The sequence below is a fragment of the Gigantopelta aegis genome, chromosome 10, assembly GCF_016097555.1.
Source record: "Gigantopelta aegis isolate Gae_Host chromosome 10, Gae_host_genome, whole genome shotgun sequence".
In the NCBI taxonomy this organism is placed as follows: Eukaryota; Metazoa; Mollusca; class Gastropoda; order Neomphalida; family Peltospiridae; genus Gigantopelta; species Gigantopelta aegis.
The window spans coordinates 87,773,651-87,796,052 of record NC_054708.1 but is presented as its reverse complement, the minus strand read 5'-3'; the positions used below and the strand labels follow the sequence as shown (position 1 = coordinate 87,796,052).

The 22,402-nt window shown below is 38.4% G+C and overlaps 1 protein-coding gene across 1 annotated transcript in view; it reads right to left on the bottom strand.

Annotated features, from left to right (window-relative positions):
• Positions 1-714: 714 nt before the first annotated feature.
• The window catches only part of LOC121383284 (small nuclear ribonucleoprotein G-like), a 34,730-nt gene continuing 13,042 nt past the window's right edge, over positions 715-22,402 (bottom strand). The window contains exons 2-4 of the mRNA XM_041513202.1: positions 21,761-21,783; positions 3,468-3,592; positions 715-929 (exon numbers count right to left, since the gene is read on the bottom strand). Coding sequence (XP_041369136.1) covers positions 879-929; positions 3,468-3,592; positions 21,761-21,783 — 199 coding nt within the window. The 3' untranslated portion in view covers positions 715-878. The remainder of the gene's footprint in view (positions 930-3,467; positions 3,593-21,760; positions 21,784-22,402) is intronic.

The following is a 22,402-nucleotide window of genomic DNA, read 5'->3' as shown; positions in this document are numbered from 1 at the left end:
GTGAACAGGTTAACGTCGTCAGACAAATGACCAACTAAAAGTGTACAAGTTAACGACATCAGACAAATAACCCACTAAAAGTGTACAAGTTAACAACGTCAGACAAATGACCCACTAAAAGTGTACAAGTTAACGACGTCGGACAAATGACCCACTAAAAGTGTACAAGTTAACGACGTCCGACAAATGATCCACTTAAATATCACTGATCCCTTCACGGTTCTTCGCGACACATGACAGCAGAATAGCTAATCACAAGTCTGAGAAGTAATGTTGGAGACCATATTGATCAACATAGGTATGAAAGGCCTTTCTTAAACACATCCGAGAACAATTCTAAATGCTGAATTCTATCACAGCAATATCAAACTCTTGAAAGCATATTCGAAACATATCAAATTTCTGACTGACTGTTCCACGATGATTAATTTAGTGTGTCCCATCCTCCTACAAAAATGTTTTTTGTAAATAATTTCAGTTTGGTTTGACATATGACAGTGTTTTGGAAATACAAAAAAAATCATACAATTTTTGTGTGCAATTTAGAAATCAATCGGCTCAGAAATAAATAACATGTAGTAAATTCCATAGTAAGAAAACATGTGTTCCCTGTGGTAAGGAATATAGATGTTCATTGAAAATAACACTATCAATACCACTTACTATGTCATGCAAGTTAGCAGCCGGCTACTACTGATAATAATGAACAGCCTGTATAGTTAAAATGTTTATTTACAATGAAGTACAAGATGACACATGATGTGAGGATCATTAGTCAGTTAAACATGAGTCCGTGGTCAGGTCAGTCCAATCAAATCAAAATGAGTCATGATACAATGTTTCTATGACGACATCCCAGTGCTTCCTGTGTTTGAGAATCATATCCGATCCAGAGCCTCCAGTAAGACAATGCTGTTGCCACGAACAACCTGCAAGACAATGTACAGTTCTACATCAAGTAAACGATACCCAAATACACAGAGAAAATGTGCAAGTAGTATTGGAAATCGACTGGTATTTCATAAGCAGTTATTGACAATTTGTTTCACCATTACAAATGGTTCAGTATCATGTTACTATTTGCTACGCAGGTTTCAGATTTTGCTACACAATTTTAAAATATTAAACAGTAGTTGCTAATTAAATTTCAAATAACTAGCAATATTACTAATCAAGATTCTGAAAACAAAGGGCTGAATTTACAAAGCCCGTCTTAGACTTACATGTGTGGAACTACATAGGGCAGTATTAGGACAGTGACCCCAGTATTAGGGCAGTGACCCCAGTATTCGACCAGTACCCAGTATTCAACCAGTGCATTTCACTAATTACCATACTCGTTTAAAGGGACATTCCCGAGTTTGCTGCATTGTAAAATGTTTCCAACTAATAAAATATTTCTACGATTAAACTTACATATTAAATATATTTTATTTTTTACAATATCAGTGTCTGTATATTCAATGTGTTTCTGGTCGTCTTAATATTTCTAAGAAGCCCAAACTGGATTTTGTCTTCAAATAATTTCGTAAGTACGTAAAAACAATATTTTAGAATATAAAAGGAAATTTAACCTGGTACAAATATTACAACGATCAAAAACACCTTTAATATTTTAATAGCCAGTAATACTTTATGGAGAAAAAATATATTTGATATGTAATTACAATCGTTAAAAAGTATCTGTTAGTCGATAACATCTTACACATTGCAGCAAACTCAGGAATGTCCCTTTAAACTGAATAGTATATAGATTTCCCCAACATATTTTGAACATACGCGACAGGGTGAACATTCTTTCTTCCGGAAACGCAATAGCAGACGATAACCATGTGAATGAAATAAGTATATATTCATCGGCTATAGTGATAACATGAACGTCGGCCATTTTTATAGCATGCTATTACACCATCCAACATCCCGTGAACATTTGTAGTACTTTTAATCCATTTGAAATCTTTGAAAATGTCTTTTAATGTTTTTATTTATAATCAAATGGAGCTGGCAATGCAATGTGACCTCAGTCATTATAATTTCAATCACGAGACCACGTGATCGAATAATGACATATGATAGAGAGGGTTGCCCCAGTATTTGACCAATAGAAAAGCTTGAGAATACATTCCCAAAATAAACTCCCAAGAACCACAAATTTACTACTTTTGTCTTTTGGTGCTGTTTGTCAGGACGTACACAATTAAATTTTCTTTTATTTTCAGTCTAATATCATTTTTTGTAAATTAAGATAGGACCTTTTAAAGAGACTTCAAAATGTAATGTGCGTGTGTGAATGTGTATATATGCATGTGCATGCATGCGTAAATGCATGAATATGTTTTACAGTTTTTAAAATCAACACTTTTTGGATTTAGTTGTTTGATATATGCTGCATTTACTATGAAATAAACTTCAAAGTTTAGTTTTATTAGTTAATTAGAATGTGGTCGAATACTGGGTCAACTGGTCAAATACTGCAGACTGTTCCTTGCCGCACTCTAGTACTCTAGTCGGCGTATACTGCATGAACAAAACTTATGTCTATTCAATAAATAGCATTGCCAGTAAGTATTTACGAAGAAAAACAAATATTAGCAAATGCCAATAAAATGAACATGTTATAATCCTTTCTTTCTTAAGTGGTCAAATACTGGGGTTGTTGCCCTACATTTATTAAGCTTAAACACCTGTGTTTAAGAAAAATGGGCTTCGTAAATTCAGCCCAAAATCTTCTCCGTGTTGTCACTGAAGCAGATTCAACAGATTTTGGGTAATTTTACCATCAATACTTACATCTGAACATCATTATTAGTAAAAACTAAAATTGTTGAATAACCACTTTTGTGACATCAATTGAAAATGATTTGTTACAGCAAACAAAATGAGGATGGCTTAAAAATTGGCTGAAAATATGAAATGTTTAACATTTATTCAAGCACAACCCAGTGTATATATGGGTCAAATCTAATTGTATTAACTAATACACATGCATTACCTCTTGGGCATTATTATACATCATCATCACCACTAACCAAGGGCTTCTAAATTTTTATAAAAATTCACTAGCCATGGGATCAGTGATTTAAAAAATGTACTAGCCAGGATTAAAAATTCACCAGCCCTATTTTCAGTAAATACAATTTTACTAATAGGGATAATCAGCTAAAGACCGGGATAGAGCTTAAAAACCATTAGATTGCAAGAGGGGGTACAGGATATCCATTTTTACAAAAAAAGACAAATGCAGAATTAGTCAACTTTTTCCCCCACTAACTATCGGGCATGGAGTTAGTAGTTATTTACTAGCCCAACACTGAATATCACTAGCCATGGGAGTGAGGCTACAATAATCTAGAAGCCCTGACTAACCAAGGTCTGTCAACCAAGCACCCCTAGAAATGAGCTAAAAACCACTTGATTTTATTCATCTGACCACACCCACTTTCAGCGTAACTGTTATCACAACTTACCACCATGCCAATGGGCTTCTGTTCGCCCGTCTTGGTTTTCTCTGTTCCCTCATCAACAACCAAGTTCATGAACGGATCAAATCCTCGCAACACACCCGTTATTTGACGTCCTCCATTGATCTTCACTAAAATTGAAAAGACAAGTCAAGACGCTTTAAAACTTTAAACAAACATATAGTTGTATGTACGTATGTACGCACGTACTAGTGCTGGCCTCTTTAAAACTTTAAATAAACATATAGTTGTATATATGCATGTACTGGTGCTTTCCTATTTAAAACTTTAAATAAAATATCAGACCTTGTTTTTAAGATGCGCAAACTTGTACAGCACACATAATTTCAAGCTGTGCGCAAAAAACAACGCACATTACTTAACAAACTGCACGCAAAATATATTTTTTTTATAATGATTGCCACTATTTACCGTATGTAGCTGATAGAAAGACCAGTTTAATAATACTTGTAAGAAATATTAATAATGTGACGAGAACTGTAGTGTCCATGCAACCTTTTAATATATGACTGGTACTTATCTTTGCTATACAAATAGGAAAACACTGGTTTAGTAAATATATTCGAAGACATACCGATCAAAACTCCTTTGCCTATTTAATTTATTATTATTATTAGACAGTCTCACTTTTGTGCGGTAATAGATCACAATGTCTGATAAGGCCAATTACTCATTTATACTGTTCATATAGTTCAGGGCTCAAAGTTTAAAAAATGTTTTAGGAGCACTGTGCTCCTAATATTCTAATGTTAGGCGCACAGTTACATATTTTAGGAGCACTGGGGAATAAGTTTGGAGCACTGATGAATATTCATAGGGTCATCCATAAAGTACATAATTATTACGTTCCTGGAAGGGAGATAGTGGTCATCATGTACAAAATGCAGACAGGGGCACTGGTGTAGAAAGCAGGGGGGGCATGTGCCCCTCACTTTTCAGATATTTTGCTTTATAATAGTGTAAAAGTGTGTAAATATAAAAGTGTGCCCCCCCCACACACACACACACACACTTTTTGGCATCTACCTACGCCACTGAGGGAGGAGTGTTTCCGAGTGAGAGATTTTTTGAAACTGGTAAAGAGCAATTTTGAGTAAAAATTAAACATATTAATCCGTAATAAAGATGAAAAAAACCAACCAATTTGTAAACAAATTATAGGGGGACCAAAACATGTCCCCACCACCCCCACAGGCTCCCAACTCCCCAAATCATCAATGAATACTATAGTAGTTAATTGTAAGCTACAGAAGAATGTAATAATTATAGTTCTTCCAGTACTTCTTAATAGCTAATTTAGTCTTTGATATTAATGATATAAAACATCACAATTTGAAACAATAGAGTAAATACAAGTTTATTAACAACAAAGCTTCCACGATGATCAGAATGACGGTAACTGTAACAGTTCTCTCCTTCACCTTCTACGACGGTCACATGATGCCGAATTATAAATATTGGCCAATCGATGAAAAGTACACGTATCTGGGTCAGAACTTTCCAGACATTGACGTGATGATCAGATCGTATGTAGACATTACAATTCAGGTTTTGTGTTAAAATTAAAGTAAATGTAACAATGCCACTTGCATTGTGTTACACTTGCTTTTAAACTAAAGGTCTTTAAAATCGTGAACGTGTTTAAAAGTCGACTTGCAAATGGAGCCACGTAGAAAATATGGCCTATTTGTAAGAAACGCCTTGAACTGCGTTACCGTGATTTTGTAGTCGTTTGGCGTTATTTCGTTTCCAGTTATTATTAACCGTCATCAGACGAGAATCCTAATAAAACCGATTAAATCGGTATACATAATTATAATTTTGTTCAAACTGAGTTGATATCCTATTTAAGGTACATCTCAAATTTTAAACTTGCTGCTTAAAAAATATGTTCAGCGAAAGCCATAGCGCAGTAGGCCAAAGGGTGGTATTTTTCTCAGAATTTATCACGTCACCAGACCAAACATTATGATTCTGTTGTGAATCATGTGCAGATTAACAAAACGTTGGGTCACTTGGCTATAACTTAAGACTACGAATTTCATAGTATGCGTTAATGCAGTGGCCACTTTCCAACCAGCAAAACTAGTTATTTTGTTTGGTCACACTAGTGTGACTTGGTAGTAATTTTTGGTCGCACTCCTGAAAAATCCAGTCGCATATGCGACCAGTTGGTCGAGAACTTTGAGCACTGTAGTTATATAAAAAAAGAGAAAGTAATTTAATTAAATAAAGAAATAAATGTTTTATTTAACGACGCACTCAACACATTTTATTTACGGTTATATGGCGTCAGACATATGGTTAAAGGGACATACCCTAGTTTCAACCTGTGACAATTAACACTAAGTTTAGTTAATCTACAAACCTGTAACACATTTGGATACAGTTACCACTGAGTGAAACATGAGTCTGTGACTTTGAAATGGTGAAATACCCTCTAAAAATAGACTAAAACTCAACTCCATAACTGTTACTTCTTAGACGCACGTGCGTTTTTAAAAATATGAGAAATACATTTTGTGATATTAAAAACACCAGGATGACCAAAAACACTTCAAATGTACGGAAATTAATAATCTAAACAATAAAATCTAAGTAAAGTATCATTTAAGTTATCAAAAACAGTTATAATAGTCAAAATATGTGTTAAGTGTTCAAAAACTAGGGTATGTCCCTCTAAGGACCACACAGATTTAGAGAGGAAACCCGCTGTCGCCACTACATGGGCTACTCTTCCAATTAGCAGCAAGGGATCTTTTATTTGTGCTTCCCACAGGCAGGATAGCACAAACCATGGCCTTTGATGAACCATTTATTGATCACTGGTCGGTGCAAGTGGTTTACACCTACCCATTGAGCCTTGTGGAGCACTCACTCAGGGTTTGGAGTCGGTATCTGGATTAAAAATCCCATGCCTCGACTGGGATCCGAACCCAATACCTACCAGCCTGTAGACCGATGGCCTACCACGACGCCACCGAGGCCAGTATTAATTAAATAATGTCTGCTGTAGCCTACGCAAATGAATTCATTATGGAAATCAGCGGTGTCAGTTAAACTGTCTCGATTAATGCGTAACTGTTAGCTTACAAAGCTAACGTGAGGTCCCAAAAATTACAAGCATGTAACGTTCTACTTTTAAAAAAAACAGAAATGAAATTTAGACAAAGACAATTCAAAAGTAGACTGAATAATAAAAAAGAAGAAAAAGAAATGATAATTGATTATTAAATGTACAAAATATAGTAACAGTAATCATAGCCGACTATTTAAAAAATTTATGTTTCAATAACATTTGTTAGAAATTTTTTTAAAAGTCACAGACCATGTGACTGGAACATGATTTGATGTGCAGTACTCTGTGGCATATTGACCAATCAGAGCTACATCGGGGTCAGATTGTTACACATTTATGATGGTGTCTAAAATTAAGGTTTTTAAAATTATCTTTATTACGGCATTCCACGTTTGGAATAAAATCATTTGTAATGACAGATTTTGTCAGGAGTTTGTATATTTTTTTTTATCAACAACACTGGGACCATTCTAGATCAATAACGTAATGCTGACTTGACATAGATGTCGCAGCTGTTCATAACTGGTAGTGGTAGGTCAAATGACGTGTTACACAATTTTGAGGGAGGTAGACTGATTGTGTAATTGTTGAATTAAAAATGACACATGAATGTCAGTGCCCCAGCCAACACTATCAATTGAACTAATTGTAGGCTTATGTTTAATGAGTTATTTAAAAAATAAAATAATAATATGAGAGATCTAATTCAGTCGGTAGTGCACACCTGAGATGCTTGGGTCGTAGTTTTAATAAAACCACCTCTGCAAAATGTTGGTTTTTCCCATTCCAACTATCCCAATCATGTTGGTTCTACATAATAAAATTGATTCCTACACATTTATCTGCATGTTCATTAAACAGACTTTAAACAGTGAAAAGGCATCTATAATTGTGTGCATTAAATTATCTGAATGGTACATACTGTAATTAAAAAATCAAATATGTCATAAAGTGGGCAAGTTCCATAACTACATTTCTATGGCACTGTTCCTGAAATTTTTTAATAACTCCATTCCTGAAATGGAAAAGAAGTCAGACAACACTGATGAACCAAACAATATAAAATTAGAAGAAAACATTATTGGTTTATTGGTTAATTTTTGCACCTTATTTCTCTATATTTAATTATTTACATGTACCGATTACTTCATAATTAATAACGCTTGATTTTCACTCGCCTTATCATTTCGATCAGACACGATTGTGTACCCTACCAAAAGAAACCCTGATTTTACTCAAACATAGCAATGTTAATGAGAAGGCTTTCCAGTTGGGGGCACGCATTTAATACAGTGGACACCATTTTTTTTTTTAAACAGAAACTGTCTGCATTGGTCTATTGGAAACAGTAGGCCAATCACAATATGGGACAGTCAAGAAGTTTAGATTGTAATATTCGGCTATTTTCGGTATATCCTGGCAAATTTTGTTTTCTCTGGTCCTATAAATTAAGGCAAATTACCACTCATTAAAAATTATAACAAGCAGAAAATAAAAATCCAAAACAGAATATTTAAAAAGCCGTAATCTGTTTTATAAAGGAAAACAATCATGTCTGTTTTATGAGTGCAATTTCTCACTCGCCATGGTTTTGCAAAAGCTAAGGACTGAGATATAGTTGTACTGGTGCTCACCTATTACTATAATAGTTACAGTAAAGTCTGCAGAAATGGTCATCTATCTTAAGTAGCTATTTCAGGGTTTTTTAATTTTGAGGTTGACAGAAAAAAACGGAGTTGAAAAGATAATTAAAAAACCCAGTGCTACAGGAATATGTGTGGTGGTCTAGGAAAACCCGTCGGAAGTCACTGGGTTCATTACCGAGATACAGGCCAAAATTAGTTATAAAGTCACATGTGGTCTATTTTTACTTTTTACCCTTAAATTATAATGAAAACAATAACGTATGTTGTCCTATAAGGAAATGTAAATCTGTGCACTATAAAATATGTTTTTGGGGTAATTTTAATTTCGTGCAATTATATAGAATTTGCTAATTAGCGTTTCTAAACAGTCAACTTTCCCTCAATTTTAACCTTCTGACTACTGCAGGCGAGATATCTCGCCCGACGTCACGTCAGTCGATATACTGTACACTGTATACAGTGCATTCCCCCAATTCATATTTCCCGCCGTTTTGCACACGACACTCACCGGAAACGTAAATATAATTAAAGAAAAAAGATTTTTTTTCAAAATGGTGGTTTTTGTTTTGATTTTTTCAACTGAAAATACCTTGAAATTTTGAGTTCAAAAAGTGGTTTTCGGCAAGTATTTTCACTTGACAACAATGGCGGCACGTCGCGGTAATTTTCAGGGATCGATAGCTGATTGTAACAGCTAATTTGATAATAAATTTGATCGTTTTACCAACCACGAAAATTACCAAATATTGCAATACGAATCGTAGTTCGTGTTTAAAAAAAAAAATCTGGTCAGAAAACCACTGTTATCGGGAATAATGGACATAAATACTGGACAGCTGGCCACAAATGCCCGTAAGTAAACGCAACTTTTTCGATTTTTTGCCTAATTTTAATCACCATTAGCCGATCTAAAATAATAAAAATTACAAAAAAAGACACGAAAATAATACTTACCGATTCATATATGAACTTTATTTCATTTATTTATGAAACATTTAAGTGAATATATGTGAGTAAAAATTATAAACTTGTACCCACTCAACCTGTTTTTTGTTAAAAATTAATCCAGTAGTCTAAAGGTTAAGTACCTTTTTCTCACTGCGCATCCATACATGTCGCATATCACTGTAATGGTCGTGAAACGACCTTTATCCTGATTGCCTCTGTGCATGAATACATTGTTTACCATACTGTTGCGCATCTTGAAAAGGAAGCCAATTTCTCGATCGACTTCAGTGCATATTTTCCACAAAATTTACCAGTATCTGTTATATTATCAAAAAGTATCGATACTGTCATGCTACCAAGATATGGGAAAACCAGCTAAGTGAATATGCATCATTGCTTTGCTTTGCATTAGACGATATTGACTGTTTTTCGTGTTCTAATAAGTCTGTCTGATTACCGGAAAAAATTCCAAAATGGCGGCGCCCACTGCCGGCAACAAGGAAGTGAAGTTCGCTCACTGTTTGAACCAGTTGGCAAAGATCAACATGTCGAATATAGCAAGAGAAAAGATTTTAGAAGAATTAGTGAGTGACTATTTTGTATCACGCCCCCTAAATGATGATGAACTTAGCAGTGCTAGTGATACACATGGTGAAAATTAATACGATGTTTCGGAAATAGATGTAAACAATGACAGTGACACTGACATTTGCGGTAGTAACTCAGTTTTTGATACATGTTTTGAAAATCTGGCAGATCAGATTATTCCTCCAGGTCGTGGAAGAGTTGACGACAAACCTGATTTACAAGTTAACTGTACCTGTCAGCTGAACAATGGTGAACATTGTCACACTAGGTTTTCACATGAGGAACTTCAAGATGTGCGATTGCAATTTTTAGGAATGTCACGTGAGGAACTTGATATTGCCATTTTGTCAAAGTTATCATGTGGTATGCATCTTTCATCCACAACAACAAAGTGAGAAAGAAGAACCAGACAGAGAGAAAGGTACAGCGTACAGACTTTTATTATCATGGATTTATGATATGCAGAGATGTATTCAAGTATCTTCATGGAATAGGGCAGGACAAGTTAAATGCACTAATTAAACATTATCAAATTGCTGGTGTTGAAGCAAGAGTTCATAAGAACAAGAACAAACGGCCCCCTAATGCACTGAAGATTGTTGATACAAGGGCAGTTGTTGACTTCATCCTTAATTATGCTGAAGCAAATGCCGTAATTCTACCTGGCCGTACACCAGGCCACTGGAAAACAGACGTAAAACTGCTGCCAACCAACTGCAGTAAGAAGAAAGTCTATACACAGTATTGTCTTGCAGTGGATGTTGCCGGTGCACGGAAAGTTGCATATCGAACATTTCGCAGATTATGGCAGCAGTTGGTGCCATTTGTCGTGACAATGCGTCCAGCAACAGATCTATGTTGGTACTGCCAGGCAGGTGTTTCAAAACTCGCCCGCAGTGTGAATCTTCCTGACTGTGAGAAAAGTGCTGCTGTACGTGATATGGAAGACCATTTGAACAAGGCAACAATGGAACGATCAGCATATCAGGAAGTATGCAGGACTGTTAAAGATCAGATGCCACTAGATGTACAACTCGGTCCACATACACATTGTAGTTATGATGGGAAGATGCACTACAGTTTCGATTTTGCACAGCAAGTGCATTTTCCTTCAAATCCTCTACAGCCAGAACCTTTTACTTTGTGCCACAGAAAATGTGGACTTTATGGTGTGGCATGTGAGGCATTACCCAAACAAGTCAACTTTCTTTTGGAAGAAAGCTGTATGACGGGAAAAGGTGCGAACTGTGTTGTGTCAATGCTATATTACCTCTTCGGTCATTATGGGTTAGGTGAATCAGATCTACATTTACATGCTGACAATTGTTGTGGTCAGAACAAAAACTCATATATGATGTGGTACTTAATGTGGAGAGTACTGACTGGGCGACATAAGAAAATCACCATTTCTTTTCTGCTGACTGGTCATACCAAATTCAGTTGTGATTGGTGCTTTGGGCTTATGAAACGTCTATTTCGCAAAACAAAAGTGGATTGTATTCAAGATATTGCAAATGTTGTGCATGATTCGTCCAATGTGAACATCGCTCAGTTGTGTGGCAATGAACATGGTGATGTAATGGTACCAACATTTGACTGGACCATCTTTTTAGGAACATTCTTCCGAAAAATTGTTGGTATTAAGAAATACCACCATTTTAATTTTTCCCATCTGTCAACAAGCATTCGAATGCAGGAATTCATAAATTCTGAAGATGTTGAGGTAAACATTTCAAAGAAACATTTGCCAGCTGCAGACAAAATGCCTCAAGTGATTCATCCAAAAGGTCTTGATGCAAAATGACAGTGGTATCTACTGCCGAGAACTGTAGAGACATTACAACGCCACTTCCCAGTGTTCCTAAGCCAGGCAGAACTGCACAAAATGAAGAGGACAGCCAATCGGAGAATGGTGATATTCAGCCGCCACCACCACAAAAGGTTCAGAAAGTATTACGTGGTAGAAGACGGGGAAGACGAGGTCGCTAGTACAAAATGAAGAGGACAGCCAATCGGAGAATGGTGATATTCAGCCGCCACCACCACAAAAGGTTCAGAAAGTATTACGTGGTGGAGGACGGGGAAGACGAGGTCGCTAGTACAAAATGAAGAGGACAGCCAATCGGAGAATGGTGATATTCAGCCGCCACCACCACAAAAGGTTCAGAAAGTATTACGTGGTGGAGGACGGGGAAGACGAGGTCGCTAGTACAAAATGAAGAGGACAGCCAATCGGAGAATGGTGATATTCAGCCGCCACCACCACAAAAGGTTCAGAAAGTATTACGTGGTGGAGGACGGGGAAGACGAGGTCGCTAGTACAAAATGAAGAGGACAGCCAATCGGAGAATGGTGATATTCAGCCGCCACCACCACAAAAGGTTCAGAAAGTATTACGTGGTAGAAGACGGGGAAGACGAGGTCGCTAGTACAAAATGAAGAGGACAGCCAATCGGAGAATGGTGATATTCAGCCGCCACCACCACAAAAGGTTCAGAAAGTATTACGTGGTGGAGGACGGGGAAGACGAGGTCGCTAGTACAAAATGAAGAGGACAGCCAATCTGAGAATGGTGATATTCAGCCGCCACCACCACAAAAGGTTCAGAAAGTATTACGTGGTGGAGGACGGGGAAGACGAGGTCACTAGTACAAAATGAAGAGGACAGCCAATCGGAGAATTGTGATATTCAGCCGCCACCACCACAAAAGGTTCAGAAAGTATTACGTGGTGGAGGACGGGGAAGACGAGGTCGCTAGTACAAAATGAAGAGGACAGCCAATCGGAGAATGGTGATATTCAGCCGCCACCACCACAAAAGGTTCAGAAACTATTACGTGGTGGAGGACGGGGAAGACGAGGTCGCTAGTACAAAATGAAGAGGACAGCCAATCGGAGAATGGTGATATTCAGCCGCCACCACCACAAAAGGTTCAGAAAGTATTATGTGGTAGAAGACGGGGAAGACGAGGTCGCTAGTACAAAATGAAGAGGACAGCCAATAGGAGAATGGTGATATTCAGCCGCCACCACCACAAAAGGTTCAGAAAGTATTACGTGGTGGAGGACGGGGAAGACGAGGTCGTTAGTACAAAATGAAGAGGACAGCCAATCTGAGAATGGTGATATTCAGCCGCCACCACCACAAAAGGTTCAGAAAGTATTACGTGGTGGAGGACGGGGAAGACTAGGTCACTAGTACAAAATGAAGAGGACAGCCAATCGGAGAATTGTGATATTCAGCCGCCACCACCACAAAAGGTTCAGAAAGTATTACGTGGTAGAGGACGGGGAAGACGAGGTCGCTAGTACAAAATGAAGAGGACAGCCAATCGGAGAATGGTGATATTCAGCCGCCACCACCACAAAAGGTTCAGAAAGTATTACGTGGTAGAGGACGGGGAAGACGAGGTCGCTAGTACAAAATGAAGAGGACAGCCAATCGGAGAATTGTGATATTCAGCCGCCACCACCACAAAAGGTTCAGAAACTATTACGTGGTGGAGGACGGGTAAGACGAGGTCGCTAGTACAAAATGAAGAGGACAGACAATCGGAGAATGGTGATATTCAGCCGCCACCACCACAAAAGGTTCAGAAAGTATTACGTGGTAGAGGATGGGGAAGACGAGGTCGCTAGTACAAAAACAACAAAACATTCAACATTCAGTGGACATAAAGTGATGATGACAGTATTCTAAAATATTTGGGTATAACCATCAACAGATGTTATAAAATGGTGTTAAAAGTGATGATAACAGTGTTATAATTTAATATAAAGACATTCAGTGGACATAAAGTGATGACAGTATTCTAAAATATTTGGGTATAACCATCAACAGATGTTATAAAATGGTGTTAAAAGTGATGATAACAGTGTTATAATTTAATATAAAGACATTCAGTGGACATAAAGTGATGATGACAGTATTCTAAAATATTTGGGTATAACCATCAACAGATGTTATAAAATGGTGTTAAAAGTGATGATGAGTGTTATAATTTAATATAAAGACATTCAGTGGACATAAAGTGATGACAGTATTCTAAAATATTTGGGTATAACCGTCAACAGATGTTATAAAATGGTGTTAAAAGTGATGATAACAGTGTTATAATTGAATATAAAGACATTCAGTGGACATGTATATAAAGTGATGATGACAGTGTTATAATTTAATATAAAGACATTCAGTGGACATGTATATAAAGTGATGATAATGGTGTTATAAAAACTTGAAGATGGTACATTCATATGCAGTACAGTACAAGAAAGTGCAGTGGTACATCTTTATTCTGTAAGATTATGGATTCAAGGTATTATGGTCTTGATTTTTTTAAATCGGTCATTATTGACCGATCCTTTAAATATCTTAACAAACACAAATATTTCTTTTAGGGTTCTCACTTCATTTAGCTTAATTAACAGCTGTATATTTCTTGAATTTATTTGGTTTGAATGTACTTAACAGAGATACAATGATCAATAAATGATGAAATAATTACTTTTTTATTTCATGAAACTTTAAAATGTGATTTTCTCAGTTTGTGTTTTTCGAAGTGTCATCTTCAAAATGCCATATCTTCTGTTCTAAATGGAATATCTAAAAAATTCAAACTGTTTTTAACTGGGTATGATATGTAGTTTCCATTAATACCACAAATGGAAGATGTAAAATTGTGGCCATGTGATGGGTTTTCCTAGACCGCCACACGTTGTTTTCAAAATTAAGATTAGCAAACATCATTAATTTGAAAATCGATTACCAACTACTATAGTCCGTTTGCATGAAACTGGCATATAATGAATATAATGAATAATGTTAAATCTTTATCTTAAAACATATAACTGAGTTTTAAACCCATACCAACTCAAAAAACATTTTGAGTAAATAAAAATGTTGAACAAATTGCCATCAAACTAAATATAGATTAATCTCAATTTTAATACATGGGTGAAAACAAAATGAAAGAACAATTTTAGCTAGTAATCAATAATGCAGTACATGTAGACTGAAGGTAGATTTGTGCATTCTCTTCATACCTGCATTGTAAAATAAGATTTAGCCTATGCAGTTTTATGATAATCTCATAGCTGCCAACATTTAAAAACAGGAAAGAGTAATCATTTTCGCGTGAATTGCGACCTGTCGTATAAACCCTACTATAATTATTTATTAACCATGGGGTGCATTTTCAAATAAACGGGAAACATAGCACGGAAGAGTGGGCCAGCATGATCGGCAACAGCGATTTGTAGATTGTGCTAAATCAAAAACTTGGTGAACAAGACTTCAGCTTGTACTGTTGTAGTGTCCTTTTCCATTTTCATGTAAACAGACTATAGTTAACACTTTAGATTTTAATTTGGAATAGGAATCTCTGATTCTCTGCACGGACACCTAAAGAATTTGCATGAGCAGGAAATAAATAGTCTTACATGTGCCTAGTGCACATCGCAATACGGGCTCCTGAACCACCACATGTACACAAGTATCCCACAATACGAACATGTGCATGGTACACATCGCAATACAGGCTCCTGAACCACCACATGTACACAAGTATCCCACAATACGAACATGTGCATGGTACACATCGCAATACGGGCTCCTGAACCACCACATGTACACAAGTATCCCACAATACGAACATGTGCATGGTACACATCGCAATACGGGCTCCTGTACCACCACATGTACACAAGTATCCCACAATACGAACATGTGCATGGTACACATCGCAATAAGAGCTCCTGAACCACCACATGTACACAAGTATCCCACAATACGAACATGTGCATGGTACACATCGCAATACGGGCTCCTGAACCACCACATGTACACAAGTATCCCACAATACGAACATGTGCATGGTACACATCGCAATACAGGCTCCTGAACCATCACATGTACACCACAATACGAACATGTGCATGGTACACATCACAATACAGGCTCCTGTACCACCACATGTACACCACAATACGAACATGTGCATGGTACACATCACAATACAGGCTCCTGTACCACCACATGTACACCACAATACGAACATGTGCATGGTACACATCGCAATACAGGCTCCTGAACCACCACATGTACACCACAATACGAACATGTGCATGGTACACATCGCAATACAGGCTCCTGTACCACCACATGTACACACGTATACCACAATACGAACATGTGCATGGTACACATCGCAATACAGGCTCCAGGCTCCTGAACCACCATACGTACATAAGTATACCACAATACGAACATGTGCATGGTACACATTGCAATACAGGCTCCAGGCTCCTGAACCACGACATGTACACAAGTATACCACAATACGAACATGTAGTGTAATCTGTATGATAGGGGGTATTGATAGTACAGCTCTATGGGATACAGGAGCTCAGATTAGTATTCTCCCATTAGAGTGGGTGCAGAACAATCTACCTGATGCTATCATCAGAGATATTGATGATCTCTTTGAGAATGGTTTACATGTTCACGCTGCCAATGGTTCTGCTATACCATTTAATGGTTGGTTGGAAGTGGAAGTTAGGTTTCATGACTCTAGTGGTAACAATAATTACCTTCTTGTTCCGATGTTAGTCTAAGTCAACTAACCCTGACCTACCTATTTTAGGATATAATGTGATAGAACAATATGTTAGAATGCTAGGCGCCCAACAGACCCAGATTCCTCTTGACAGGCCTAATAAGGGACAGAAGTCGTCAGTTGTGTCAGCACTGCAGGTGGCTCTCACAGAAGTTGGAAGCAAGCAGCTGCGTTCATTGGTGGAGGTGGTAAAGTCCAGCGATGATCATAACTAGACTTTGTGTTCACTAAAGACTGGTCGTCAGAAGCTTCGGTGCCCAAGGGGACAGATTACTGCTGTCAAGTGTTCTGTGAGAAGTGGGTGTATTCAAAGTGATATTCATGCATTATTTGTACCAAATGTTGACATGTCATGGCCTGATGGATTACAGTTCAGCGAGTCATTGGTAAAGTTTACTGATAAGGCAAATTCTAAAGCAGTTGTGTATGTTGAGAATCTAACCAACCGTGATATATACTTGCAACCACGAACAGTGATTGGTACACTTGAGCAGGTTAGATCAGTGATCCCTATCAAACTCCAAAGTGTCAGTGTAGAATCTTTGCAAGTTGATAACCTTGCTGAATCTAGTGAAAAGTTTGATCCCAATCTTGACTTGTCATTGTCAGGACTAACGGCTGGTCAGGAAAAGGTTGTCAGAAATATGCTCCAGGAAGAATCTGCTGCTTTTTCTAGGGATGCTAATGACTATGGTTGTGTTCCCGAGTTGGAAATGGACATTAAGTTGAAAGATGAGCATCCAGTACAGAAGACCTACACATCTATTCCCAAACCATTATATAAATTAGTCAAGGAGTACTTGCAAGGTTTAATAGACGGACAGTGGATCACCAAATCGCCTGTAGTGTGTGTCCGCAAACGAGATTCCTCCTTGCGCCTCTGCATTGATTACAGACAACTAAACCTGAAAACTATTCAAGATCGGATGCCTCTGCCAAGGATACAGGACACCCTGGAAAGTCTTGGTGGTAATTCGTGGTTCTCCGTCTTGGACCAAGGAAAGGCATATCACCAAGGTTTTGTCAAAGAAGAGTGTCGTCATATGACCGCTTTCATCACACCATGGGGATTATTTGAGTGGGTACGAATTCCATTCGGACTAACCAATGCTCCAGCAACCTTTCAGAGATCTTGTTGGCCTGAGAGATGAAATATGTATTCCATATCTTGATGATGATGTCTGTTACAGCCCAACCTTCGATAGGCATGTTGAAGATGTGAGAAAAGTTCTTCAGCGTTTGAGTTCAATGGGAATCAAATGTGAACTATTCAGACGTCAAGTGCGGTACCTAGGTACACTTGTCAGAAGAAGGTTATCGGATAGATCCAGCAGATACTGAGGCTGTTCACGCTTTAAAAAGTAAAGAACCTTCTACGATTGGTGAACTACGAAAGTTGTTGGGTTTTCTGGGATACTACCAAAGGTAGATACCAGATTTTTCTCGCAAAGCAAAATCATTATATGATTTGTTGAAGTACCCACCGGATCGGAAAAAGTCAAAACCAGCTAGGAATTCCCAAAAGAAGCATATAGGACAGATACCATCAAGTACATTGATACCTTGGACTGCAGATCATCAGAGTATCCTGAATGACCTGATTGACATGCTGACTGAATATGATAGAGTAATGTCGTACCCAGTTTATGATCAACCATTTGTTGTGCATATTGATGCTTCGCAGGATGGATTAGGCGCAGTCCTTTACCAAGAACATGATCATCGATTAAGGGTGGTAGCTTTTGGATCAAGAACATTCAGGAAAATTAGAATTCCTTGCTCTAAAGTGGGCTGTAACTGAGCGTTTTAGAGACTACCTATATTATGCTCCATCATTCGTGGTCTTCAGTGATAACAATCCCTTGACATATGTGATGACCTCTGCAAAACTAGATGCTACAAGACATCGGTGGGTAGCTGACTTCAGATTCACCGTACGGTACAGGCCAGGTAAATCGAATATAGACGCTGATACACTATCACGGTTACCCTTCGAGATTCATAAAGCAACGGATGAGTATTCAGAAGAAGTATCTAGTGCGGTCATAGGTGCTCTCATTCAGGGTACAGAACTTAGCAAGACTAGTGACATTTCGTGGATATCATCTATTGGTGCAAACACTGATGCCTTGCCAACAGATCCATTTGTATACAAGGGAAAGAAGATATTGTCTGAAATGGAGGTGGCGGATTCACAACTGAGAGATCCAGATATTAATAGGGTGATTGAGTATCTTGGATGGAACCGACAGCCATCAGAACGAGAACGTAGAGATGACCGTGAAGGTACCTATGCACTGATGCGGGAATGGAGTAAACTGAAACTGGATGAACAGGGAGTTCTGTGGCGTGAAACTGTGTTGTCGCCAACTAGAAAGAGGAGACAGTTAATCGTGCCTATTGAACACCGTCAACTTGTTTATCACGAACTACACGACGAAATGGGACATTTGGGTGTTGATCGGGTGATAGACCTTGCAAGGGATAGGTTTTATTGGCCCCATATGAAGAATGACATTGTGCAGTATGTCACAAGCAAGTGTTCATGTCTGAAGCGGAAAGCACCAGCAAAACCAACCAGGGCACCAGCACAAAGTATCACCACGTCAGCTCCATTTGAACTCATATCTATGGACTTTGTACATTTAGAAAAGAGTAAAGGAGGGTTCAAGTATATCCTGGTGATAATGGACCATTTCAGTCGATTTGCTCAAGCATATCCAACAACAAACAAGTCTGGGCACACTGCAGCGGATAAGTTGTTCGTTTTGGATTTCCTGGCAGGATTCACCATGACCAAGGCCGTGAATTTGAAAATCACCTATTTCAGCGTTTAGCACAGTACAGCTCAGTAGCAAGATCGAGAACAACACCCTATCACCCTCAAGGGAATGGTCAGCTTGAACGGTTCAACCGTACACTGTCGAGTATGCTGAAATCGCTCCGAATGATCAGAAGGTTCATTGGAAAGATTATGTAAACAAGGTGGTTCATGCCTATAACTGCATGCGGCATGAGGTCACTGGGTTCTCACCTTTCTATCTCTTGTTGGGAGATCACCCCGATTGCCTATAGACCTAGTGTTTGGCCTTGGTGATGTACAAGATGGCAAAAATTACCAGCAATATGTTGAAGACTGGTGGAGAGGGATGCAAGAAGCCTATGATATTGTGGAAGAGATGAAACACTCCACTGACAAGTCGAAAGATCGTTATAACCTCAAAGCCCATTTCACAGTATTGAAGCCAGGAGACCGAGTTTTGGTTCGGAATTTTAAGGAAAGAGGTGGACCTGGAAAAATCCGTTCTCATGTGATACTGGAACGAAAAAATTATGAAAGTTTGGTGTACATCGTGAAACCAGAAAGTAGTGTAGGACCATCTCGTACTCTCCACCGGAACCTACTACTTCCTTGTGATTAAAGTTGCTAAATTATTATTTGGGAATTGATATTGCCAACTTCAATAGTTATTCAAGTTAGTTTTAGTAGGAGTTACCAAGTTCATGAGTTACTAGTTATCTGTTTAATATTTGGTTGTTTGTTAAAATGTTGTTTTGATACACATTAATAATGGCGAAGAGATGGTGTTTTCAATACAATATGTAAACAGTGTGTAAACTATTGCAAGGGGAAATAACCCTACATGTTATATCAGCTTGTACTTTGAAACGTTTGTGCATTATATAGAAACGGAGATAACTCCATGTGTCATCACTTTGTACTCTGAAGGGGAATAACTCCACAAATCACCTTAGTTTCTACATTGAAGCTGTTTAGTATGCATGGGTAGTTGTTATGACATATGCCTTAGAAGTTGTTTATAATGACGTCATAGCACATGCGTCGCTTGTCTCGACGCCAGATTGTCATTACAGCGGAATAAATCCGATGACCACCAACTTAACTTGTTTTTATATATTTCAGCTACGCCCATTTTCTGGGTGTGCAACACATGGTACACATCGCAATACAGGCTCCTGAACCACCACATGTACACAAGTATCCCACAATACGAACATGTGCATGGTACACATCGCAATACAGGTTCCTGTACCACATGTACACAAGTATCCCACAATACGAACATGTGCATGGTACACATCGCAATACATGCTCCTGTACCACAACATGTACACAAGTATCCCACAATACGAACATCTGCATGGTACACATCGCAATACATGCTCCTGTACCACCACAATACGAACATGTGCATGGTACACATCGCAATACAGGCTCCTGTACCACAACATGTACACCACAATACGAACATGTGCATGGTACACATCGCAATACGGGCTCCTGAACCACCACATGTACACAAGTATCCCACAATACGAACATGTGCATGGTACACATCGCAATACAGTCTCCTGTACCACCACATGTACACCACAATACGAACATGTGCATGGTACACATCGCAATACAGGTTCCTGAACCACCACATGTACACAAGTATCCCACAATACGAACATGTGCATGCTACACATCGCAATACAGTCTCCTGTACCACCACATGTACACCACAATACGAACGTGTGCATGGTACACATCGCAATACAGGTTCCTGAACCACCACATGTACACCACAATACGAACATGTGCATGGTACACATCGCAATACAGGCTCCTGAACCACCACATGTACACAAGTATCCCACAATACGAACATGTGCATGGTACACATCGCAATACGGGCTCCTGTACCACAACATGTACACAAGTATCCCACAATACGAACATGTGCATGGTACACATCGCAATACAGGCTCCTGAACCACCACATGTACACAAGTATCCCACAATACGAACATGTGCATGGTACACATCGCAATACATGCTCCTGTACCACAACATGTACACCACAATACGAACATGTGCATGGTACACATCGCAATACGGGCTCCTGAACCACCACATGTACACAAGTATCCCACAATACGAACATGTGCATGGTACACATCGCAATACGGGCTCCTGTACCACAACATGTACACAAGTATCCCACAATACGAACATGTGCATGGTACACATCGCAATACGGGCTCCTGAACCACCACATGTACACAAGTATCCCACAGTACGAACATGTGCATGGTACACATCGCAATACAGGCTCCTGAACCACCACATTTACACAAGTATCCCACAGTACGAACATGTGCATGGTACACATCGCAATACAGGCTCCTGAACCACCACATTTACACAAGTATCCCACAATACGAACATGTGCATGGTACACATCGCAATACAGGCTCCTGTACCACAACATGTACACAAGTATCCCACAATACGAACATGCTGACATCACTAACTGCAAACTAATACTGATATGGCTTATAAAATAGTTTAAAACCAATCAATCCTATGACATCAGGGTTTAACAAAATACTTACGCTGAAGTCGTTTTTCCATGTATCTGAAAAAGAAAAGAAAAAATCAATGTATAATTATATCACATTAGATATGATAGTGATCAATGTATTATTTTTATATATATAATTACGTCAGAACATACAAAAAATCCATCTTCCAAATCTACTTGGACAACAGTATTATCAATCAATGAATACAATTATCACTGATTATGTTGTAACTATATTCTATTATGATCAGGCACTATCCAAAGCATTAATATGCATCAAACCGGCCTCGGTGGCGTCGTGGTTAGGCCATCGGTCTACAGGCTGGTAGGTACTGGGTTCGGATCCCAGTTGAGGCATGGGATTTTTAATCCAGATACAGACTCCAAAACCCAAGTGAGTGCTCCGCAAGGCTCAATGGGTAGGTGTAAACCACTTGCACCGACCAGTGATCCACAACTGGTTCAACAAAGGACATGGTTTGTGCTATCCTGCCTGTGGGAAGCGCAAATAAAAGATCCCTTGTTGCTTGTCGTAAAAGAGTAGCCTATGTGGCAACAGCGGTTTTCCTCTAAAAAAAACAGTGTTAGAATGACCACATGTTTGACGTCCAATAGCCGATGATAAGATAAAAAATCAATGTGCTCTAATGGCATCGTTAAATAAAACAAACTT